The sequence below is a fragment of the Cervus elaphus genome, chromosome 12 (assembly GCF_910594005.1).
Source record: "Cervus elaphus chromosome 12, mCerEla1.1, whole genome shotgun sequence".
Taxonomy (NCBI): Eukaryota; Metazoa; Chordata; class Mammalia; order Artiodactyla; family Cervidae; genus Cervus; species Cervus elaphus.
In genome coordinates this window covers 85891479-85918172 of record NC_057826.1, presented here as the reverse complement: position 1 = coordinate 85918172, position 26694 = coordinate 85891479, and the positions used below count along the sequence as shown (strand labels likewise).

Here is a 26694-nt window from a genome sequence, read left to right as displayed (position 1 = left end):
ACTGTTCTTTATACAAACTTGGACCTGTTAGGGTTTATATATTGTTTATTTCTTCTTTTAATACATTTTTAAAATATTCTTTTTCCATTATGGTTTATCAAAGGATATTGAATATAGTTCCCTGTGCTATACATTAGGGCTTTGATGTTTATCCATTCTGGATATAATAGCTTTCATCTACCAGCCCCAGACTCCCAGTCCATCCCTCTCCTGCTCCCCACCCCTTTGGCAACCACCGGTCTGTTCTCTATGTCTATGAGTCTATTTCTGTTTTGTTATTTTATTTCTCAAGTCTTTATTAATTTAAAGCAGGGAGACTTTGTTTAGTTCATTGCTGTAACCAGTTACTAGACAGAGTCCAACCTGAAATAGGCTCACAATAGATGGCAACAAGATGGTTAGAAATATGGGTTTACCATACACAAAAATAAACTCAAAATGGATTAAAGATCTAAATGTAAGACCAGAAACTATAAAACTCCTAGAGGAAAACATAGGCAAAACACTCTCCGACATAAATCACAGCAGGATCCTCTATGACCCACCTCCCAGAATATTAGAAACAAAAGCAAAAATAAACAAATGGGACCTAATGAAACTTAAAAGCTTTTGCACAACAAAGGAAACTATAAGCAAGGTGAAAAGACAGCCCTCAGATTGGGAGAAAATAATAGCAAATGAAGCAACAGACAAAGGATTAATCTCAAAAATATACAAGCAACTCCTGAAGCTCAATTCCAGAAAAATAAATGACCCAATCAAAAAATGGGCCAAAGAACTAAACAGGCATTTCTCCAAAGAAGACATACAGATGGCTAACAAACACATGAAAAGATGCTCAACATCACTCATTATCAGAGAAATGCATATCAAAACCACAATGAGGTACCATTACACGCCAGTCAGGATGGCTGCTATCCAAAAGTCTACAAGCAATAAATGCTGGAGAGGGTGTGGAGAAAAGGGAACCCTCTTACACTGTTGGTGGGAATGCAAACTAGTATAGCCGCTATGGAAAACAGTGTGGAGATCTCTTAAAAAACTGGAAATAGAACTGCCATATGACCCAGCAATCCCACTTCTGGGCATACACACCGAGGAAACCAGATCTGAAAGAGACACATGTACCCCAATGTTCATCACAGCACTGTTTATAATAGCCAGGACATGGAAGCAACCTAGATGCCCATCAGCAGACGAATGGATGAGGAAGCTGTGGTACGTATACACCATGGAATATTACTCAGCCATTAAAAAGAATTCATTTGAATCAGTTCTAATGAGATGGATGAAACTGGAGCCCATTATAGAGTGAAGTAAGCCAGAAAGATAAAGACCATTACAGTATACTAACACATATATATGGAATTTAGAAAGATGGTAATGATAACCCTATACACAAAACAGAAAAAGAGACACAGATGTACAGAACAGACTTTTGGACTCTGTGGGAGAAGGCGAGGGTGGGATGTTTCAAGAGAACAGCATCGAAACATGTATATTATTTATGGTGAAACAGATCACCAGCCCAGGTTGGATGCATGAGACAAGTGCTCGGGCCTGGTGCACTGGGAAGACCCAGAGGGAGCGGATAGAGACGGAGGTGGGAGGGGGGATTGGGATGGGGAATACATGTAAATCCATGGCTGATTCATGTCAATGTATGACAAAAACCACTACAATATTGTAAAGTAATTAGCCTCCAACTAATAAAAATAAATGAAAAAAAAAAAAGAAATATGGGTTTACATCCCATACTAGCTCCCCACCACTTACTATCTGTACCTCAGCAAGCCACTTAACCTCTCTACGCCTCAGTTCCTCACCTGCAAAACGGGCTCTGCGATACTCTGTTGTAAGGATAAATGAAGTAACACATGTACATGTCTATAACAGTGCCCCACACCTGGTGAATGCTATGTAAGTGTTCATTCTTCTGATTATTTGCTGACCAATATTGGTCAACCTCAGTTATGTACCTGATATGTACCAGGCACTATTTTAGGCATCAGCCGAACTTCTCTACTCTGAGGGGGCTTACATTCTAGTTGAGGTAATGTAGTCATTAGGAAAACAGAAAACCATTTGAAAAGAAAACATATAGTATGTTAGTTGGTGAAAGAACAGTTAGGGTAGGAACATAGGGAGTGTTGGGATGGTCTCAGTTGTAAGGTGACACCTGAGCAGAAATCTGATGGACGTGAGGGAGCAAGGCATTGTGCAACTACCTGGAGGAAGAGTATCCCAGGCAGAGAAGGCAGAACCGCTAAAGACCCTGAATTAGGAGTGTGCACAGCAAGGGGGATGGAGAGGAATGTACAAGGAGGGGAGAAGTAGGAACAGGAGTGGAGGTCGGATCTTACAGACCACTGTGAGGACTGCAGAGATCATGAGTTAGATGGGAGGATTTTCACCAGGGGACCGATTGGGTATGATTTACAACTGACAAGAGTCCCTCTGACTGTCACGTGGAGACTGTGGTGTAGAAGGACAAGGGTACAGGCAGGGAGACCATGCAGGAGCCTGTGTTAGCCATGATGATGAAGTCATAGCTCATCCTCACGACATTTCTGAAGGAAGGAATGACTGTCATCCCCATTTGACAGATGAGCATACCAAGGATGAGAGATGATAGTAATTTAAAGCTAAGAAACAGGAGAACTAGGATTCAGCTCAGCTCTGTGTAACCTCAGAGTGCTGGCTTTTCCTCACTAGTGTTAAAAATACAAAACCCTGACCTCCATCTCTGTGTTTGCCACAGGAAAAGTTACAACTTGAAACTTGGGGGAAATAAAGAAAGCAGCTGAATAAATTGATTTTTTTTTTTTTTAACAAAAGGTGCTAACCATCCCCAGAATTTTCCTCAGATATGTCCCTCTACACTCTCCCAAAAAGGGACTTCCCTGGTGGTTGAGTGGCTAAGACTCCATGCTCCCAATGAAGGGTGTGTGATTGCTGGTCAGAAAACTAGATCCCACATGCTGCAACTAAGACCAGTGCAGTCAAATAAATATTTAAAAATAAATAAATAAATTTTCCCAAAGAAACTTCTCAATGCAATGCTCCTGATAAAAGCGACCTTTTTACTTTCCGATTTGTTGCAGTGATACCAGTATGGCAATGGTGAAGCCACATTAGAATTATTCATAATACACTATTATACTCTATCATATACAATGCTGTTTTTCTGTAATTAGTTACCATTCAGGTGGTTTACATATATAAAGAGGTTTATACTTTATGGTGTACATAAGTTGTGGCTAATAAGACAGGTAATTAAACATGGTATTTGGGGTTATTTCTGTTAAAAATGGGCAAAAGTAGGTCCTTAGGCCTATATTTTCTAATGACACTGTTTCTATGAGAAGAGTCAAGTAGACACGTATTTATGACTCATAGCATCTTTTCCAGAATCATAAGCTACTTATTACAACTGAAAAGCATACTCAAAATTTATTATTAATATATGGTATCCCGTGGTTCCATAACATTTCAAAGATGGCATCCCAAATTTCTCCTGCCTCTCTCCCTGGCTTACCAGGGGATGCTAACTTCTGGGCATGTAGGGGGACCTCAAACCCTGGCCACCAACTCATGGGACTTGCTCATGTCTTCAAATGTTTTGATTTTAATGCTACTATGTGTTAGGTGCTAGGATGCAGATTTTACTGCTGTTAGGTGCTCACAGCCCGTAGTCAGGCATTCTACAGACAGAGGGCAAGTATGATGTTAGAGTATGGCAAAAGCACTCTGGCTAGGGGATATGCTGAATGCCCGGGCTTGCTGTACTCAGTAAGTACATCATCTCTAAAATCTGTTTCAAGCACAGCAATCTCTGACCTCCATGTCCTGGCCTGCCAGTTCACATAATATGTTCTTCCAACAATTCTTCATTACCGTGAGGACATTCAACCCACTGACCCCTCATCATTTCACTATTTTTCACTTTTGTCTTACTGGACTTGATTTCTTAGCTAGATTAGGTTGATGACTGTGGCAGAAATTGTTAATTTCCTATCCAATATTTCATCTGACATCTGCATTACTGTAAGCTGTGATTTTGTTCAGGATGGCATCACGCCAAGAGGAATAAGTGTTCTCACTTCTGAGCCTTCTTTGCAGTTAACTATGCCCATGTGTCTCAGTTCTGTCCAGTGGGTACTGAGTGGCAGTCTCCTGGAGTTGGTTCTAGGGGATGTTTTGCTTTCCTGATGAAAGGGTATAGTAACAACTGGAATGTCCCTTCTCCCCTTCTTCTCTCTCTCTCCCCTGAACACAGCCATGACACCTGGAGTTTCAGCAAGCATCTTGCAGCCACGAGCTGACAAGCACAGGAACAAAAGGCAACCTTCTGAAGACGGTTAGGACACAAAGGAGGAAAGAGACTGGGCCCCAGAGGTTTTCCTGAGCTGCAGATTTTTAGCTGGATATATGACTGCCCAATATAAAGATCCCATTTTCCAGTGTCCCTTGTAGTTGGACATAGCCATATGATCAAGTATAGGCTAATGAAATGTTGTTATTGTTTAGTCACTAAGTCGTGTCTGACTTTTTTATGACCCCATGGACTGTAGCCTGCCAGTCTCCTCTGCCCATGGGATTTTCCAAGCAAGAATACTGAGGAGGTTGCCATTTCCTTATCCAGTGAAATATTAGGGGTGAGTATTTGGGGAAATTTTCTGGAAACCTCCTTAAAAGATATCTGACTTTTGCTCTTCAATCCTTTTCTTCTCCTTTATTCTGCTGCCTGTGTTGGCTGGGACTCTTGCAGTCATCGTAGGCCAGGAGGAGGAGGCCCATGCATTAGGGATAGCAGAATACTAAATTGAAAAGGGCCTGGTTGCTAGCAACTTCCTAGACTCCCAGACCAACCCTGAACAGCCTGTCTCTGGACTTCATATACATGAGGACAACAAATTTGGTCTTATTGAAGTAATATTCTTCCAATTTTCAGTCACATAGACAAACAGTCCTATTCCCATTACCATGATCCTTTTATAACCATATTTAATTTCTCTATCTCTAGATTTATGTTTTATGTCTTCTATCTTGTCAGAGTGGAAGAAATGTCCCTTCTCTGGTTAAAGCCAGCCTCTTATTTAGCTTAGCTATTCCAGTTATTCCCCTCTCATTAATCATCAATTTCTGACTTCTCCATCATCCCCAGATCTTTGTGTGACTATTCCATTCAGGCCTCGGTATACCTGTCACCTCCTCAGAGAGGCTCTCCTTGACCACCATGTTTAAGGCAGCCTCCCATTCTCCTAGGGTATTTTATTTAGAGCACTTATAGAACTGTGAAATTAAGTCTATATCTATTTACATGGTTATTAACTGATTCCTCTCATTGCTTCAAGAATGTAAGATCCATGTGGACAAAAACTTGTTTTTATTCACCGACACCTCAGTGAGTCTTTCCATAAATGTTGGAATGAATGAATGAATTTTGTTGGGAGTAGAGAAGGAGAGATGGAGGTTAGGGGAGATCTCCCAGAGGAGGTTGCACCTGATCCAAGCTTCAGTGTTAGTAATAGTGTGCCCAGAGAACAGCTGAAGGTGAGGGGGAGAAGAAGACATTCCCAGAAAATGGAACAGCCTGCTCACCTGTAGAGGTGGAGAGAAGATTTTATATGTGGAGGCTGGCTGGTCACTGAGCAGTCATGAGGAAGTGGCAGAATACAGGGCTGGAAAGTAGGAAGGGTCCCTCTAAGGGAAACCACTAGAGGAAAGATACATGTTTCAGTTAGTAACCAGAGGTTCAGTCATACTGGAGGTCATGCAGACTCAAGGAGACCCATCTTAGGGCCCATTCTAGAGGTCCATGTAATAATCCATGAGGGCACAGACCAGAGCAGTGCCTGTGGGTATTCAAGAGGAAGTAAAGGATCTGACAGACAGGAAGCTGAATCAAGAGTATATCAACCAACATTTCTTTGTGATGTGGCAGCATGTTATGATGGAAAGAGGTTTTTGAAGACAGAGACATAAGCAAAATCCTGACTCTTCACTTTGGGGTAATATCACTTAGCCATTTAACCTCACTGGTAAAGAGGATAATTTCATATACTCCCTCTTGCCATTTTAAGGACTAAAGCACATCATTTGGATTATGACAACCCCCAGCATATTATGGTGCCTGGCACAAAATGGGAGCTGAATAAATGTTAGCTGTCTCCCCTAACCTTCCTCTTGTTCTACAATTCAACTCCTACCAGAATCAGAAAACAGGATGGGCACATCTGAATGGAATTAAAATCTTAAGCTTTTGTGAACCTGAGGCACCTGGGCTTTTAGAAGCAGCTTGGGGTTAAGTGATGCTGTGATTGTTGGTCCCCTAGCCTAGCAGGGATATAAGAGGGGATATCATAAAGCACAGATGTATTATCACACCTAACACTTAATATTACATTTGCCTGTAATATAGGAGACACAAAAGACCCTGGTTTAGTCCCTGGATTGGGAAGATCCCCTGGAGAAGGAAATGGCAACCCACTTCAGTATCCTTGCCTGAAAAACCCCATGGACAGAGGAGCCTGGCAGGCTACAGTCCAAAAGGTCACAAAGAGTCGGACATGACTGAATGAGCACAATACTATATAATTCTCAGTCCAAGTTCAGTCTTCCCCAATTGTCTTAAAACTATTTTTCTATTGTTTGTTTGAATCAGGATGTAAAAAATGTCTGCACATTGCATTTGTCTTTTTTTGGTTGTTGTTCATTTTATTTATTCATTTTTAAAACCTGAAGCATAGTTGTACAGTATAAGTTACAGGTGTACAATAAAATGATTCTCAATTTTTAAGGTTCTAGTTATTATAAAATATTGACTATATTCCCTATGTTGTACAATATCATGTGTTGCATTTGTATCTCATTTTATCTGTAACAGTTGGGTTCATGAAAAAAGTCACCATTGTAAGTCAACTATATTTCAGTTTTTAAAAGATCACTTATTTAATAAATCAGGTCATTTCTCAAATAGGTTCACTACCCGCTTGGTGGGGATTTGGCTGACTACAATCTCATGGTGTCATTTTACATGTTCCCCTGTCTCTAGTATTTCTTGTCAACTAGCAGTTCTATCTGGTCTTCCCTGGTGGCTCAGGTGGTAGAGAGTCCACCTGCAATGCGGGAGACCTGGGTTCGATCCCTGGGTTGGGAAGGTCCCCTGGAGGAGGGCCTGACAACCCACTCCAGTATTCTTGCCTGGAGAATCCCATGGACAGAGCAGCCTGGAGGGCTACAGCCCATGGGGTCACAAGGAGTCGGACACAGCTGAGCACAGCGCAGCAGCAGTTCCATCTAGAAGCTTGACTGGATGCAGGTAACATCTTTTTGGTGGCAATAGTTCACAGGTGGTACCGTGCACTTACTTTTACTGTTTATCAGGAGGCAGTTTCTTTTTTCTTTTAGTGATGTTAAGATTGATCTGCAAGTCTGTGTATTACCAGCTTGATCTAGTCTTAAATGAAGTTCCCCACAACCTTTCACCCAATGATATTAGCAAAAGCTGATATTTATCTAATTATTTCATTAGGGATTGCAAAGTGATGATTTTATAATTCTATCATTCCTTCTGCGCTTATTAGCTTCTCTGAAGAACTTTCCCTTAGCAACTCTTTGGTGAATCTGAAAAACAGATTTTTCAGGAAAAGCAGAATAAATACATGATTCTTTCTTTTATCTATCTACTTTCAGATTAATTGATCTATTTTATCAATTAGGTTTTTGGGAAGAGGGAAATATTAAGAACTATGGATTTTTATATATTTGAGGTGTTTCAGTGCATAAAGTATTACTTGTAGGATACTGAATATTACTTTATCATTTGTGAGATACTTAACACACATGAGTCACTTAAACTTCACAAACAACCCCATGACAGTAAGGTATTATTAATACTACCCAGTTTTACAAATGAAAAAATCTAGATCATATAGCTTGAAGTAGGACTTGGTGTCTGTTGTTCTTTTAATTAAATATGATATTGGTTGAAAGAATCAGACCATTAAAGGTGACTGGATTCTTTTTCTTTTGAGATTAAATAGCAGACACCTTTAACCAGTGGGACTATGGTACTAACCATTGTATACTTTAGAAGGCATTACTTGTGGCAAACACTGTTGAGAATAATGTTATGCTGATAATACTGTAACTTAGTAAATAGCTTGTCTCAACTTTGTTTGTGAAGCATTTCAATTTTGATTACTCTGTGTGGGATCTACTGCTCAGATGTATGTCATTTTATGGTCTGCTCATGTCTGGGGAGCTGGTATTATGTGCTGCCTAGTGTTTTTAATTCAGAACTTCTTCTGAAAGAAACCTTAGCCTCTTATGTTCAAGCCCTAGTTTTAATAGCATAAGCTATTTCCTTCTTATATCGCTTTGTGGGCATAGTAATAAAATAAATACCACAAAATCACTGATGAGATGAAAATTGAGCTCCCTGCTTCTGTGCAGCCATGTAGGTAAAACAGTAATTGGCTCTGATAATAACTTTTGTTCTTACAAACCGAAGTCTAAATGAGAGTCACATTTGATATATCTGCTTGTAATTACTATCAAAAGGAGAGAATACAAAGTTTAGATTGTTTAGTTACTCAAGATAGATTAAATAAATTGCTGTCTTTTCTCGAACAATTTAAGAAAATTTTCTTAAATTATTTCTGATATTTATCTTACTGTTGGCAAAAAATGATCATCTTCCAGAACATTGCTTTTATGCTTAATCGAATGATTAATTTTGTTTTTTAAAATCTATAATTGTTTTCCTTGAAAAATCTTATTACCGGGTCTGATAATTTATGCTCATAAATGTTTTCCTATACCTCTCTCTAGATTATAAGATAAATTTAGGTTATGAATGTATATGGCAGTGATTTTCAGTAAGACCATTTGACATTTTTATGTCATTTAAATGTAGACTCTTAATATTTTTTAAAAGGGGAATTAAATCATATGTGCTACATATGATTTTGATATATCCATGCTTTGGTGTCAAAAGGGTAAATAATAGAATATTAATATTTAAAGGGTCTTTCTATTGCTTTAGAAACTAATAAAGAATTGCTATTACAACCTGGCATTTCTGTTGAATTTCTGCTTATATTTCAATTTCTTTCCAGAAATATCTGTGTCCAGTGACATAGAAATGTAAAAATGGAAGGGAACAACTAGATTTTAATGCCAGTTTTAACAATGTTCTAAATTTGATCATTTTGTTTCTATACCAGTCCCATAGCCATGCAAAGTTGATGGAGCATAATAAAACTAAGAAACTGGCTATGGTCCACTGAGCCGATGATCCCAGAATTAAAAAGTTCTAACAAGCCTTAGACATGATAGATGAAGCTATTACCATCAATTGTATCCAGAATACACATTTAAAAAACACCCTAATTACAGAAACCACATCCAGTCAATATAATACATATTAGCAATTTCCCCATCCTTGCTAAGATGGAAATTATTCTGAAAGTTTAATTAAGAAGGAAAAAATTATGTTCAGGTATTAATTTCAATAAAAGAGGCACTCAGCTTTCATGCAAAAACCCCGGAGTAGTGCTGTACGTGTGGGTTACCCACAGAAGGAAAGCCATTTGTAATTAGGCACTACATTATTTTTGTCACCACATGGACTTTAAAGAGAGAGAAAAGCTGTGCCTTCTTTGTAACCTGTGTTCCTGCATGAGTTAAAGTGCACAATTGAGTGCAGTTACTTGGAGATTTTGTCTAAAAACTTTTTGAAAAAATAAAAGGAAGGTTTGGAGGCTGTATTAAGAAATAACTTACCTAGACAGCATGCATTCCAAAGGTGTTTTTGTAGTCTTCCCCTTCACTTTGACCTCAGGCACAAGCCATGTATGAATGCTTAGGATCAAAGAAATTACTGCAGCATGAGCTAATCTGTCTGGTTCCTATAACCCTTTTAACAATTGCATCGGATCACCCTCAGAACTAGCACTATATTGAAAGGAAATCAGTGTTTTTAATTGCTCACAACACCTCCTTTTTAAAAAAAGTCACAAAGGCCACACATTGTATGATTTCATTTATAGGAAATATCCAGAATGGGCACATCAAAGAGAAAGAAAGCTGACTAGCAGTTGCCAGGCTGTGGGAGGAGGAGGGGATGAGCAGTGATTGTTAATGAGTATGAGGCTTCTAATTGGGGTAATGAAAATGTTCTGGAATTCAGGTGGGGTGATGGTAGCACAACATTGTGAATATGCTGAAGTTCAACTTCCAGAAGACTTCAGAAACTCTTGGTACTACCATATTCCATAAGTGTCAGTTTACCTGTTAGTATCAAGGCATAGGATGCTACCTTTTAAAAAAGGTAGAATGCCACCTTTTAGCATAGAATGCAAAACTTGGGAGGGAGGTGTTGGGGCTTGGTAATTCTATGGGAGACTGTTGGTCTAAGGCCACATTTTGCAAATAAAGAAACTGACTTCCAAAGAAGGAAAGTGACTTACCCAAGGTCACACGCAGACAGTCCAGGGTAGAGCAAGACTGGACCGCAGGTCTCCAGTCACCTGTCCAGTGCCCCTCTGCAACACCACTGTGCTGCCGACTCTGGTAGTTTTGATCTCAGCAGTAAGTCACTTGAATTATTTTGAATGAGCAACACATGGTCAAATGAGATGTGTGGGTTTTATTTTTTTCTAATGAAAGCATACATTTTCCCTATAAAATAGCCAAATCTCTATGAATGAGGAGATACATTTGTTGTGGTAAATTTACCAAGTCCTAACTGAGATTTACCTGTAAATGTCCCTTGAGAAAAGTGGCCACATTAACAGACCAAGGGAGCCCTCTACCTGCATAGTTGTAGTATAGATTTCATTGGCAAAATTCTTGACCTGGAAAGCTAAAACTAAATCAAGACCAGGTATTCTACCCTTTGTCCACCTTGGTTGGCTTCTAGCAGTATTTTGGAGAAAATGAATGGTGTCTGAGGATGGATTTTTATGAGTAACAGGGATATGGAGAGGAAAATCTGCAGAAAATTCCTTTTCTGTGAATAAAAGACAAATCAGTCACCTAAATAAAAGACATAAAGATATATATATATTTTTTTTTTCCCACTGAGAATTACATTAAAATAATTATTCTCAAAGAACTTTATACTCCTTTGAGGATATAAAATATTAGCAAGCAGTTTTGTTCATCCGGCATGAAACTTTCATTGTTTCTTTGTTTCAGCGAAAGACAGGGTTGAATATAAAAATCATGCAGGATCCTGAAAGCACCCACCACAGAGCTGCTGTCAATGCGACCTATGGAATCAGTTTGCCATACATTAACCAGAGAAAAGCAAGTGTAAGTAATGAGTGCTTTTAATGAGCTCTTATTTTTTAGAATTAAAATTCATTCATTGGTGCTATAAAACATAAGGTAGATTTTAAGAATTGGATCCTTTTGTCCTTAGAATTTTTTGGAGATGAAATGGAGTGGCATCCATTCTGTTTGTAATTAGAAATGATGAAGAAAGTGTAAACTTCTTTCTTTTTAAAAGATCTATGTATATAGATCATTCAAATTTTTCTATTTTATCTGATATCCCTAAATAAACTAGTACCATAATTTTAACTAGTACCAAAATTTAACAAGAGGAAGTAATTTAACAACAAAAAGAATACAGAGCTGTTAAATATTTTCTTTTGTGTACAGGCTTCTCCTAGAAAAAGAACAAGAAAAAAACCTGCAAGGCATGAGCTTCAATGGTGTATGCTCATATAATAGGCAAAATTTTGAGAATATTATTCTAAATCTGAAGAAAGTAGGGGTTGCTCCTTTATGTCAGCAAAATGGTGAGAAGGAAAAATAGTAACAAGGAGACTGTCATTAAGGAATCTCAGAGTCTGTGCCTATTTTTGCCATTGACTTGCTGCTGAGTGTCCCAAAGCAAGGATTGTACTCTTTCTATGTTTCAGGGTTTTCTTAGAAGAATCAAGAATAGTGCTCAATTTTAATTGGAAAAATTATTTTATTTGAGATCATTTCTAATATTGAAAATAATTACTAAAGTGATATCTATAATTTTTAAATACATTTTTTTAACCTTTGGCTTCTATCCAAAGCTCGTAAATGTATCCTTCAATGAAATCAAAACTAAAAAGCAAGATTAATTTTAGAATTAAATTGCAAAGCCATTTCTAACCAGCATAATAGTCTTTTAATCTTTCAAATTCCCTACGTAGACATTTTCAACTGCCTACTTCATTCATGTAACCCTGAAATATATTTTTAGTTTCTTTATATGTGCTTTATGTTATTCTAACAGGGTTGGTTTAAGAGCATTTTATCATAGAAATCCTTTTATAGCCTAAGAAATAACTAGAAAGTTAGATATTTTTATTCTTGCTGAAACTTTATTTAAAATGTCACTGTGAATAATGTGAAAGAGTTTTTATCTGCTTCCCGTGAGCCCAAAGCCCTTGAAATAAAAATATTATTTCTCTGGCTGTACAGACAGAAGCAGATTTCTCTTTTGTTGTTGTTGGTTTTCCCCATCAGTCTAGAATTAATATTGGCTTAGCTGGTGGAGCGCTGAGGCTTTGTAGCCCAAGGCAATTGCAGCATTTCATGCAAACTTTTTCTGATGAGTATTGAAGTTTAAAAAGGCATACCTCTAGATTTAGAGGGGATTAAACTTTGCTTTAATGAATGTGAACAAAAATTCTGACATAAATAGGGAATTCAAAACTATATCCAAAATTTCCCAAGTAGAATATGTGCCTTGGATATTGTACCCTTGTCCTTAGAACACAGAGGACTTGGGAAAGCACTTGGCCTTGTAAGACATATAGGTAATGTATACTCATTGATTGTATTTAAGATCCTTTTTTCCCCCTGTAAAACTTGACTCCATAAAAATCTACACCAGATCACTTTACAATGTAGGTACATTATGTCCATCTTGCTCAAACTATTGGCATTTCAATCAAAATAGTTGACCCTATTATTTTATGTTGATATATGTATAGACTATGGTACTAACTGAAAAACATATTTTCATTTTAGATTTGTAAAACAAGCATTGTGCCAAAAGTCCTATGAAAGAAATATTCCAGTGTTTGGCTTTAAACAATCATGTGGAATACTTGGGAATAAATACAGTTGTGATTTACCACTTATGAAAATGTTTTTGAAAGCACTTACGCAAACTGAAGCAATGTGTCTAGCATTATGATGTATAGTTAATTAGAAAAACAGCATCAGAGCTAATTGCTTTTTATAACCACTCTAAACACTCAAAGGGGATTATTATTTGGCTGCTGAGGGCCATGTGTTTCCTTACTTCTTAAGAAACTTGAACAGCTTGTCAAAAGCCTGTAAGTAATCTTAGATACTTTTGACAGAGCAAATTTGAATTTGTCGCTAATTTACATTACCAGTTCCCAGAAATCGGTGTTTTCTCCATTTTATGAAGAGGTATATACTTTCTGATAATCATAGGCTGATGAAAAGCTTTTAGTGCATTGAAAACACATATACTCTACATACATATATACCCGCCCCCACAAAACTGCCTTCAGATTTATATATCCTGTAACTCTGTTGTATAAAAGCAATTCACAAAAAAAGCAGTAAAAGTGAAAGTCACTGATTTTTTTCAATATATTAAATTTACCAAATTAAAAACAAAAACCCTCTAACACATTCGTGAGTAGAGCCTTACAGGTTTGAATAGACAAGAAGAAATCTCTGATCCTGTTCATACTTACTCATTGACATTTAGTTCCAGTTAGACTTTATAATGCAACACATTAAAAGATCTACAGAAAATTTGACTTTGATTTATATTTTTTTAAATAAGGGTTTCTTAAAAGGCTTGAAACATGTATCTGTTACCATGAATTTTAAAAGAACGATTATGAATGCATAACAAAATAGCCAAACAAAACATTGCTTTGAATTGCTGCACAAATAACTCTGATTATAACTGTTATGACCTAGAAAAGAATCATAAAAACATTTTTCTTTTTGGCAACATATGAGTTGCTGTAGAATTATACCAGTTCTCTGGTCCCACTTTCCAAATAAATAAATATATAATGCAATGTAAACTTAGAATCTTTTATTTATTCATGAGATTGAATTTAATACTATTATGATTTCTAGATTTTATGAGTCATATGTTATGCAGTGTTTTTCACTAACTTAGTTGGGTAGCAACCACACTTCACAAATCATAGTTTCATTCTTTACTGTTTCACTTGGGGTGTGCATAGTAATCTCTCACTGAAAGTGCATTCATTTCTGAAGTGATAAAGTAATGGAAAGTGAGGCAATTGTGTTAATGTCAAATGATTAGAAGAAGCACCAGAAGTAAGGTGGGGGTAAGTAGGAGGGGTGGGGGCAGAAAGAAGGACTATTTCACAACATGATTGTGTTTTAAGCCCATGCATATGGCCACAATTACAGTCTCAACATAATTTGGCAACGGTAGCAGAATTAGATTTAAACAAATTGATGTTACACTGCAGTAATTCAGAATGAGCTTGTTGCATTTATAAACCATAACAAGAAGCAGAGTGAATTAATAAACCCTTCTTGTCACTAAAAATAAAAAAGGGAATAATTGCTGAGATGGAGTTAACTTAACAGATGACTATAGTCAGCATCCTTTCAGCCTAGATATGGGAAAGTGAAGGTCACCCCCATCTCAGATGACAAAGAGGGAACATTTTGTTGGTAAACAAATTAATCTTTTGAAAGGTCGCCATTTGTTTTAAGTTTTTATCCAGTTCTTGTCATCTGGAATCAGAGATTGACTGTCATTTCACTAGCAGGGGTGCAGTGGAAGCAGACAACGCTGCTTCTGTACATATCAGCATTCCTTGACAAAACCCGGTGCCTGATTGTGATGCTATGGGCTGCTGGTTTACAGCTGTCTCCGGACAAGAATGGAGGCCCACCCCTGAATTCCAATAAGATGGGCCTGCATATTCCGCCTGCTGTAAGCTGGCCCTCTGCCCACAAGTAAAATGTATTGTAGTTCAAGCCAGCAATTATCTCTTTTACTTCCTTCTGTGCTGCTTCTGTTCCTTTTTTCCAAAAACAGATGTGGGTATTCACTCAAGTTCTGCATCTCTATTCTTTCCCACACCTGCCAGGGCAGAATTTTGACAGAGGTAGGGTTTGAGGGAGCCAACAGACAACAAGCAGACGGGATTTCTTTGAGAACAGTTTCAGAAGAAAATGTTGAATTTTCAGGAAATGTAGAGTCAGCATCTTGTCCCCCTCCCTTTTCCCAGGAGCATTTGGTAAATTAAATTAGTTGAACAAAAGGAAATAGCTTTAAAGACATTTAGAAATGCCACATCCTATTTATGACACACAGTCATTACCCAAGAACTGCGATGGCATGTTCAACGCCCCCCCATTTCTGTCACTAAAGAGAGGTTCCTCTTCAGCTTGTCTTGAAAGAGTTTCCAAGAAAACAGTGACTTTTCATGTTCTTCTTGACTCGTAGCCTACTCCACCGACATGGTGGTGATAGAGTGGTGTATTGCCTTTGGAGGTTGAGGTGATTGAGAACGTTAGTTCTGCTTTGCTTTGGAGTGCTGACAAACCTGAAGAAAGTGATGTGGCAAATGCCACTGGCTCATGTCTGGTTCTCTCACAAAAGCCCATCTGGAGGTGGGGAGAGGATATTGGAGGCCATACCCTCATCCGGTAATGAGCATTCTCTAAGTTCTTGTCTACACTGTTATTTCTTGGATTTCTGGGCTGAGATCCTGCATGCATTCCCAGACCAACCCCACACCAAACTCCAACTGCTTTTTAGCTGGGAGCGTCACGTTTCTGGGTTAGACTGCCTACTGTGGACTCTTACTATTAATAGAAGGAGATCGTCACAGAATGGCCTCCATTTCCTTATGGGTAAAATGTCCATGATAAGAGAATCTCATAGGATTATACTGAGGTTTGGTGTTTTTTTTTTTTTTTTTGGCTGTGTTGGGCCTTAGTTATGACGTACAAGGTCTTTCCTTGTGGCATTTGGACTCCAGAGAGCACAGGCTCAGTAGTTGCACCACGGGCTCTCTAGTTGCCGCACAGCAAGTGGGATCTTGGTTCCCTGACCAGGGATCGAACCTATGTCCCCTGCATTAGAAGGCAGATTCTTAACTACTGGACTACTGAGGAAGTCCCAGGATTGTATTAAGATTTAAATGAAATAATTCAAAGCACTTAGTAAAGATCCTGGTACAAATGAGTGCTCTGAAAGTTGTAGTTATGACTGTTGGCAATCTTTACATTTTGTCTTATGCCATATTTTATACAGTCATTTAAAGCTGACATTACTGTAGGGGGACAAGGGGGTGAACCAAAGTATTACTGAGGTTCCTTCCAGAGATTCTGTTTAACATTTCACACGATGACGCCTTCTTTCCCATACCTCTATGGGGACAGTTGTCTGGTCCCTTTGTCTGTTTTTCACATCCTCCACTGCGCCAAGCAGTGTTTCGCACACAATAGGAGAGGATTAATTGGTCTCACCCATCCAGTCCCCACACTGAAGCTCTGTCCCTTCTTGCCAAATCTGGAAGTGAAGTAATGGTTTTGCTGACTCCTAGTAGGCACAGGGCATCCTCCCACTTAGCCATCTGATGAAGTTTATCTGGTGAAACCCCCTTATTCCTGGATTCTTGTAACAGCCTGACCACTGACGAACTGTTTCTAGGAGCCAGTCACTCTAGTTCAGTTATTCTTATTTTCCTAGTTTATAAATTGGGGACGCTAGATGGGAGGCAGTCTGGGGTGGGAAGAAGGACTTGGAGCTGAATGGATCAGAGTTGGGTCCTATTTGCCATTTTCCAGTTGTGTAACCCTAGGTAAGCAAATTAACATCTCTGATCCTCTGTTTCCTTCTTAGTAAAATCAGAATAATGGTGTCTACTAGGCACGGGTGTTATGGGGATAATATAGATAATTATAATTATAGATAATATATTAACATTGCTGGAACATAATAGGTGCTTAATAAGGTTCCTGTCTTTCTGGAAAATTAATGAATATTAAAAATCTCATACTTCTCCCTTTTTCACACCCTTGTGTCCAAAAAAGGATCTGATTTGGTTCTTTTCACGTTCCATTATAAATGAGTAATAGGGTTTAATGCCCTGGTTTTCAAACTGTTACAGAGAACTCCAGTGAGCTTCAGGGAGCCTGCAAGCATTTAATTCATATTTCATTTTCCTGATAAATATTTAAGCTATTTTGAAGCATAATAAAGAACAAAGCATACACATGTACATTAAACACCAAATTTTAATGCATTAGATACCATCAGTGGGTTAGTTTGTGCTATTTGGTTAATTCCATGAGCACATGGGCATAGATGCATGCATGTCGATGTATGTGCGTGCACACATTTGAATTTCTTTTAAGGGTGTTTTTTAAATTAGATATGGTTTTTCTGTGTACCAGTCATGTTTTGAAATGTAGATCCACTCATGTACACTCCTGTAATAATCATATGAGGTAAATAAGTGAAGATTAAATGAGCTAATACTTCTCAAGTTCTTAAAGCAGCTCCTAGCCCCAGGTAAGCACTCCATTAACTGGCATTAGTATTACATACAACACTTGTGTGCTCCCATCCACTAAAAGCCAGGCAAGCTCTCTGGTGCACATGTTTGGGACAAAATAATAGTGAACTGTACAATTACAATAATGCATATTGCATCATGATAATATAGTATCATAAATTGTTTCATTGCTCATTTTAAGTTTGAGTTGGGCCTTGCGTGATTCAAAGTGCGCTATACAATCTGAATTGGACATTGCAGGATTGCATGTTACTTTGTTTACATCTGCAGATAAAAAGTCAGCAATAAAACATCATCTTGAAATTTTGGACTCAGGTGCAAAACAAGATTAGATTGTTTTGAAACTGAATGAATATCTGAAAAAGAAGGGTGCTGAGATATCTGAAAATAAATTTAAATTGGACATGATAAACATCTTAAAATGGTCCATGGCACATTTGAAAAGTACTTTTGGTCATTCAGTTCTTCAATAATAACAGCCCTCATGAAGTATGCCAGACACTGTGTTAAGTGCTTTATGTACACTATCTTACTTAACTTTTACACCTAATAAAATAGATGCTCTTTTTGTAATCATTTACACATGAGGAAGCTGAGATTAAGATTAAGCTACTTGCCAAAGGTTATGAAGTTAAGGAATTGAGGATTCAAATTATTTATTAATCTACTTGTCAAATATCCCCAAATTAAGTACTTACCAACTAATTTTTAATTACTAAGGAATATGAACCATGTTAAATATCATTAGTGGTTCTACTTTGAAACAAAAAATTCCTACTAGTCTTTAAACTTCTGGATCATTTTAATTGAAGAAAATCCTGAGGTAATAAATGCCATAACAAATCATTAGCTAGAAATTACTTATCTATTTATGTCAGGATTTTCTCCATCTTGTGCAGGCAAAATAAAATACAGAAATAAGGTGTATGCTCTGATAAATGTAAGGCTGCACTATTATCCATAAACCTTGATGTCATAATTTGTCTTTATCAAAATAGCCTGTTTCCAATGTTGTAAATACATATATATTCTTATTTACATACAATACAACATATAACATTATACTAAATTTGTATAAAACTTGCATCTATTTACCTATCAGCATTATATTTAAAGTTAAATCTGAAAAATAGATTCTACTACTGAATATAAATTTGAAAATCTTTGGCATAGAGAATTACCTCTCCCAGGGGTTTTTGCTTTTCAACAAGAGTAAATCCTCTATTTAATTAAACCCAAGGAGTTAGACTCTATTAAGGGATTTCAAGCATGAGTGGACAAGAAGAGGGATTTGGGGGGTGCAGGAAGAGAGCCTTTGCATTGCCCTGGCTTCATCCCAGGTCAGCAGCCACCTGCTAACTAGCTAGCCCTGTTCCCCGATGTGATCCAATGTCTTGCACTTTGTGACTTGGGCTTTGGACTTGAGTTTCCATATTTGTTTGACTCTGTACTAAGAGGTTGTATTTCTAACCTCATAGTTTAAAAAGCTAAAAATTTGAAAAGCTTTGTAAAGCTAAAAATTAGGCAGATGGAGGGGCCTGAGTCAGCACTGTGATAAGTTTGACACAAGGGGTTCATGGATAAAACTGTACTTCAGTATAACTGGTTTCCAGTGTAAGTTATTATGCAATTATAAAACCATTATTCTAAGAAAGTATACATAGCCTTCACCAGTTTGCCAAAGGGGTTTGTGATACCCATCCACAAAAGTTAGAACTCTCTGCGATAGATCAAACTTTCCTTTCATACAAGCTTCAAGTATGGGGCAAAGTATGCATCAGAACAGAGGAGTATCCTGGAAACTCTGTATTCTATATGGATAAAAGAGCTACTTCTCTTAGTTGATTGCACAGGAAACCCACCAAAAGGCTATATCTAGATCGCCACTCGGATTTTCATAAGAGTTGTGTCTTCATGAGTGAACATATAAAACTTCATGTTTTTGTCTGCTGTGGCTTTTTTATTGCAAGGAGGAAAGTGGGACAGTTACAAAAATGGTAATGCTTGCAATATTACAGTGCGTGGTCTGCTTAAAATGAAGCAAAGAAAAAATACCACAGCAAGTAGCACAATAGCATTAGCCACAAGAGAAATGGGCCTAATAGAATTGTTGTTTTTTTTTTATCATAGCCCAGGTTAATTATCTACTGAGGGGTACTTGAGATGAAAAAATACTATTGCTGTGTTCTCCAATATTCCAACCCATTGTACCTTAAACTGTACTTGAATTCAAGTATACATTCTTGCTTTTTAAAACCTCATTGGTAGAAAAGAAGCAAGTATCCACAGTCCACAGTGATTCACCCTATACCTTCTTTAAAAGCACAGTTTCTGAATCAGAATGTGTAATGTAAGCCCAGGAGGTATTTACTTGGAGACGATACCTCTCATTAAGCTGTGGAGTTGGGATAATGTGTCAGCGCAACACCTGATTTAATTCTCTTCTCTACCTTCGATGGTAATCTGAACAAATCTGTTTACAGTTGGTAACTAAGAGATCTGAAAGCATGCAACCCTGCGCACTCTTAGTGTAAAGAACCGCAGACTGAGACAAAAGTCAGAGCGCGAGGGTGCGCATCCTGCCTCTGCTGCTGCTATCAGCCTTCAGAGACTACATCACTTAGCCTCTAAAGATTGTATGCTGAGATGTCAAATTGACTTGTTCAGAGTCATCATTACAGCCACAGCCCCGATGAAGCAACTCCTATATTAATGTACCTCCTTTGGTGCCTGTGGGACCACCACTGTCTCAGGGGAGGCAAGTCATGATCAGTGTAACTGCCAGATGGAGGCAAGCTTCAGGATAGGCCTTTGTGAAACTGGTGGACATGGCTGAAAGCAGACCTGGCGTGTATTTTAAGCACCGGAAGCAACAGAAGCAAAGGCAGAGGTAGAGAATAATGAAAGTACTGGAGGATGGCTTAGAGATTTGCCTAGTCATGTTGACTTTTTATAAAGCAAGAAGCCAAAAGATGTGGTTTGATGTGTAGAGCCAATTGACGGATGCCCTGGAATGGGCCACGGAAATCTAATTGTGTGACCTTCATCTAGATCATAAAGAGAAGGGCTTAAGGCAGACAGTTTCTGAAATTAGATCACTTCTCCAGATGCTCTAACTGAAGGGCAGCTTGAGAATTCTCCTAAACATTCTCTCTCCCTTGATGTCCTCATTGGTTATTAAACTTTATTTCCTATCCTGTTGGGTATAAAGATTTCTTGAATAGCACTATCTGTTGAACTTGTGAGAAGTTCATGAAAATGCCTGATTAGAGTTCTACAGGCAGCACTTAACCTTTTACTTACCCTCTGTCTCTTTCCTGTGAATGGCCACTAAGCGCTGGCTGGTCTAGCAGGATGGCCGAGACTTCCTCTTAACCTCTCTTTCGGTGCTGATGCTGAATACCCCACTGCCACCCAGGACTCTGCCATAACCCTAACCCCTACCCTGTCCTACCTCTTCCTCCAACGCTGGTCAGAAGCAGGTCTTTTTTGGGACAGGAGTTGTGGAGAGAGAAGGTTAAAGAATAGGAGTGGTTGATGCCTCACCAATACTTGCTGCCCTTCTCTCTCTCTCTTCTGCCCCCAAGTCACCCATTTCCTGTCAGTTAATCAGCCTCAATACTCCTTCCCCAGATACAGCCTCTTACCAGGTCCCTGTGGTCCCATCTGCTCATGCAAAGAAGTGCCCAGGAGACTGTCGCAGTCCAAGTGTTTCCTAAAACATGGGTGTGTTTCCAAACTTATCATCTGTTTATACTAAACGGTGTTCATTTGACTGGCTTTTTCCTTCCTGAGTTTCTCCTTCTTTTGCAAGGAGTAAAAACCCCAAGGAAATCTTCAAAGTGTTCTTGTCTAGAACAGGAATCACAAAAGTAAATCCTCTTAGGCCCGCCCAGTGATAGCTGACTGAAATGACCAGGTCTAAGAGCTGGGATGCTGAACTGAGGAGACTGGCCCTTCTGACAGGAAACAGCTGCCTCAGCTCTAACCCTTTGGCTGGGTTTTCAAAAGAAGCTGGAAACTTGTATTCACATTTTTGGTGAAATCTGATTTTCAAATATTTGCTCAGATAATTTTAAAAACTCTGTGTAGTCAGAGAGAGTGGTCTCCAGGCTGTATCTGTCTTGCAGGTCAGCAGTCGGCAGTTCAGAGCCCCCTGGAGGGCTAGTTCTTTGGTGCAGCACAGGGTTCAACACTCCATAGGACTAGAGGTTCATTTTGTCAAAGTTGATCAATCTCGGGTGCAGCTGGACTCACAAGAGGCTGATGTATAAACTGGAATGCTGCTTTATTTATTCTAAGGAGAGCTATAATGGCCAAACAGACCTGAATGTTCAAGTCAGCTGATCTGATGAGCATATTGTGTCCTTATTACAAAGCTACACAGAAAGCCCTGTTAGAAGCCTGCTTAGTGAACAGAGAAACTGACTAAGGGTAATTAGTTGGATGATCTTCAGGGTGAACAGCATCACACATTTATAGTCTGATGCATCCATCTGTGAAGCTACTTCTGCCAAAGGGATATGAATACATCCCTGTGAAGTAAGTGCTTTATGGCACTGAGCAAATTTGATTCTCTGATTCAACTTTTTACAATAAATAGCTACTGTCTGCTTGGACTTGATTATATGAATTACGTTGCATTGTGATGAGCTTCTTAAACCGACAACCATATTCATCCCCTTGGAATAAATGGTATTACCCCCATTTTACTGACTAAACAAACAAACGGTGGCTAAGAGAAATTAAGTTACTTGCTCCAGTCTTACAATCAATAAGTGGTAGAATCCAGATTCAAATCTGGGGCTATCTGATGTTAGAACTTGTGTTCTTTCTTTTCTTTCTTTCTTTCTTCTTCTTCTTTTTTTTTTTTTTTTTTTTAATATTTCTCTCTTTGTTTATTTGGCTATGCCAGGTCTTAGTTGCAGCATGTGGGATCTCTAGTTGTGGCATATGGGATCTAGTTCCCTTAGCAGGGATGGAACCTGGACCCCTTGCATTAGGCAGCACAGAGTTATAGCCACTGGACCACTGTGAAAGTCCCTAGAACCTATGTTCTTAACCAGTGCCTTCCTCTTTGCTAAGAAAGGGAAAGTTGCTCAGTCGTGTTTGACTCTTTGCGACTCCATGGACTATACAGTCCATGGGATACTCCAGGCCAGAACACTGGAGGGGGGTAGCCGTTCCCTTCTCCAGGGGATCTTCTCAACCCAGGGATCCAACCCTAGTCTCCCGCATTGCAGGCGGATTCTTTACCAGCTGAGCCACAAGGGAAGCCCAAGAACACTGGAGTGGGTAGCCTAGCCCTTCTCCAGCAGATCTTCCCAACCCAGGAATCAAACCGCATTGCAGGTGGATTCTTTACCAACTGGGCTATCAGGGAAGCCCTCTTTACTGAGTTCCTGGTAAAAAAAACCACTCACCTTCAGCTGACTCTGGTTTATTTGATGAGACTAACTAGACTACATTCCAACTTGGGGCCTGAGTCTTTCACATTAAACCTCTACATGGAGCTGGCCACGCTGATAATTTAGTTATTTTTCTGGTCTCACACTCAGAGTTGGGGATGGGGTAAGGGAATATATCTCCTTTTCACTACTATAAATTTCTTCCCCAAGTAACTAACTGTATTACCCAGAAGAGGAAATAGTCTCTGGCTGGAAGAAATAGGATGCATATGGAAGAAAAAGAGGATAAGAAAGGTGAGAAGGAACCAGCCCATAAAGAAAAGTATTCTTGGGGGGTTTCCTGATGAGATACCCTGCTTCCCTTGTCTTCCCATATTTCCCAAGCCACCAGGGCCATGAGAGCAAGAATTCTTCTTTTCCCATGGCTTGCTGGTGAGAGGTCCAGAAATGTCCAGTCTTTAGGTTCAATTGTGCTAATACCTCACATGAGTTTGCCTGAGGATCTTACCATCTTAAGATGTTTCTAAGAAAACTTCTCTGAGTTTCAAAGTACTCATTTCCATTTCTAACTTAAATGGTCCTATTTTTACAGAAGGTTGTCAGGAGAAGCTGTGAACTAAAAACAGGCAGTCACCCCCCAGAGAGGTAGCTGATACCCCAGAAATCCTCTTCTCCACCCATTTAAAGATGCACTTGATACCTAATATTGGAGTCATTCAATATAAACACAATTTAGGGAAAAAGAGGATTGACTTTCAGTGAAGGATTTTCAAAGCTGTTACCTTGGCATGGAATTATCATTTAATGGGAAACACTGAAATCGCAGGGGAAGTACCTGTCACCATCTTCGCATAGTTTTGGGTTTATTATTCCATTTACCAGTAGTTTCAAGAGTAGGACCTAGATTTTACTAGAGGAGAGGATAATTGCCCCACACCCTTGGGGGGAGTAGAACTCTGTTCTAGTCCGGATCGTTTACAGGAGACATAGCTGTGCTTCCAAGCAGAGCTGCCCTCTGAGCTGAAATGTATTCCCTGCTCAGGAGAACGTGCATTAAGTAACACGCCTGAGTCCTTCTCTGTGTGGGGCACGGTGTTAAGTACAATATACACGGACTATCTCATGCAGTCCTTTAATCCTGTAAGTACTATGACTACTTTCATTCTGTATTTGGGGAAACTGAGGCAAAGGTGGTTAAATAACTTACCCAAAGTCACATAGCTAGAGGTCAGAGGGTCATAATTCAAACTCAGTCTGACTTCCAGGTTGGCATTCTTAATATACCACCTCTGGTAGCTTTGAGGATGGCGATGCTGACCCGCATCCAAGGAACAGACCTGGGATCCTGCCCAAAATTAATTCCTTGATGACCAAGAAATTTGTGGAGAAATTTCTCTACCTTGGTCTGGAAATAAAAGTAGAAAAATCAAACCACTTAGTGATAAGCTACATTAACTTAAGTATTAGAATAATAAGAGAAGCTGGTACTTTTTCCCGCTAGCTGTATTGAGATATAATTGACATGTAATATTGTGTAAATTTAAGGTGTACAATGTAATGATTAGATACATATATTCCTTATGAAATGACTATGAGAATAAGATTGGTTATCACATCTGTCATCTCACATAATTACCTTTGGTGTGAGTGAGTGTGTGTGTGCTGAGAACATTTAAGGTCTATTCTCTAGAGCTGGTACTTTTAGCATGAAAAATTTCCCCAACTAGATTGTAAACGCCTTTGAGAGCAGGGACCATATTTCCAACATCAAGCAGAGTGCTCTATCTGGTCAGAATCCAGTGAAAATTAACTCTTGATATGTGTATGTGGTTAAGGATTTTGAATAACAAATTGTTAGGGAACTGTATAATTGAGATAGTCTGTGTTGAGTTAAGTAATGAAATACCATGTACCTCATTTGACTACATTTGTAGAGCTCTCCTCTTTCAGGTCAGAAAAATGTCTTTCCAGATCTCTTCAGGTAGAATTAATTTTCTCTTCCTAGATCATTGCTGCATGCTTTTAAAGTCTTTACATGAATTTACTGAGCAATGTCAAAGAACAGTTGAATAAATAAAAAGATATATCATACTCCTGAAAAGGAAAAATGATTATAATAAAAATGCCAGTTCTCTCCAAATTAATCTTTATGTATAATGTAATTCCAATCAAAATTCTTCTGGGTTTTATTTGGTTTGCATGGAATATTAATCTTTTCCACTTGCCAGTGTTCATCATCTTAAAAAATAATTGGGCAAAGACTTCATTTTTTTTCTTAAAGAATATTAATGAAGGTGAACTTTTTATACTTCTTATTAAAACATATGATATAATTACAACAATTATAGATTGGGAGTTTGGAATTAACATATACACACTTATATTTAAAATAGATAACCAACAAGGACCTACTGGATAGCATAGGGAACTGTAATAAACTAATGGGAAAACAACTTGAAAGAGAATAGAAAGATGTAGATGTATAACTGAGTCACTTTGCTTTACACCTGAAACTAACATAATGATGTCAATCACTATACTTCAATATAAAATAAAAATTTAAGAAATAACAGTTTTTAAAAATTAAAACAATTATAACAGCATCCTCTGGGCACAAAAATTAACAGACAGATTGATGGAGTGAAAGAAATGAGCATAGCTATTGGTGTTAGTATAAAAGTCACACTGTAAGTCAGTAGGAAAGGGAGAGCCTGTTAGATAAATAGTGCTGAGTCATTTGGCTAAATATTTGGGGGGAAAGCATTAAGCTAATCCTAACCTTATAATCTAAACAAAAGGAAACTCCAAATGGATTAAATTAAAAGCTAACAAAGGGAAAAAAAGAAAACAATAAAAGAGAACTATTTCTCAAGTTAGTTAAAGGAAGAGATCTCTTAAATGGAAGTCAGATGGTAGGGCATCTGCCTGCAGTTTGGGAGACCCAGGTTCGATCCCTGGGTCAGGAAGTTCCTCTGGAGAAGCAAATGGCAACCCACTCCAGTACTCTTGCCTGGAGGATTACATGGACGGAGGAGCCTGGTAGGCTGCAGTCTATGGGGTCACAAAGAGTCAGACACGACTGAGCGACTTCACTTTTACTTTTCACTTTTCAGAGTTGATTTATAATGTTGTATTAGTTTCTGGTGTACAGAAAAGTGATTCAGGTATACATACATACTATATATGTACTTCCCAGGTGACTCAAGGGTAAGGAATCCGCCTACCAATGCAAGAAATGCAGGAGATGTGGGTTTGATCCCTGGGTTGGAAAGATCCCCTGGAGGAGGAAATGGCAACCCACTCTAGTATTCTTGCCTGGAGTATCCCATGAACAGAGGAGCCTGGCAGACTGCAGTCCATGGGATGGCAAAGAGTCAGACATGACGGAGCGACTGAGCACATATGTGCAGACATATGTATATATGTGCATGTGTGTGTACATATATATATATTCTTTTTCAGATTCTTTCCCCTGACAGGTTATTACAAAATATTGAGTTCCCTGTGCTGTAAAGTAGGTCCTTGTTGGTTATCTATTTTATATAAAGTAGTATGTTTCTGTTAATCCTAAACTCCTAATCTATCTCTCCCCATGCCTTCTTCTCTTGGTAACCATAAATTTGTTTTCCATGTCTGAGTCTGTTTCTGTTTTGTAGATAAGTTCATTTGTACTATTTTTTTAGATTTCACATATAAGATATCATATGATACTTGTCTTTCTC

The 26694-nt window shown here is 38.5% G+C and overlaps 1 protein-coding gene across 1 annotated transcript in view; it reads left to right on the top strand.

Annotated features, from left to right (window-relative positions):
- Window positions 1-26694, top strand: part of IQCH (IQ motif containing H) — a 225111-nt gene that overhangs the window by 22242 nt on the left and 176175 nt on the right. The window contains exon 5 of the mRNA XM_043919837.1: window positions 11209-11325. Within this exon, the coding sequence (XP_043775772.1) occupies window positions 11209-11325 (117 nt within the window). The remainder of the gene's footprint in view (window positions 1-11208; window positions 11326-26694) is intronic.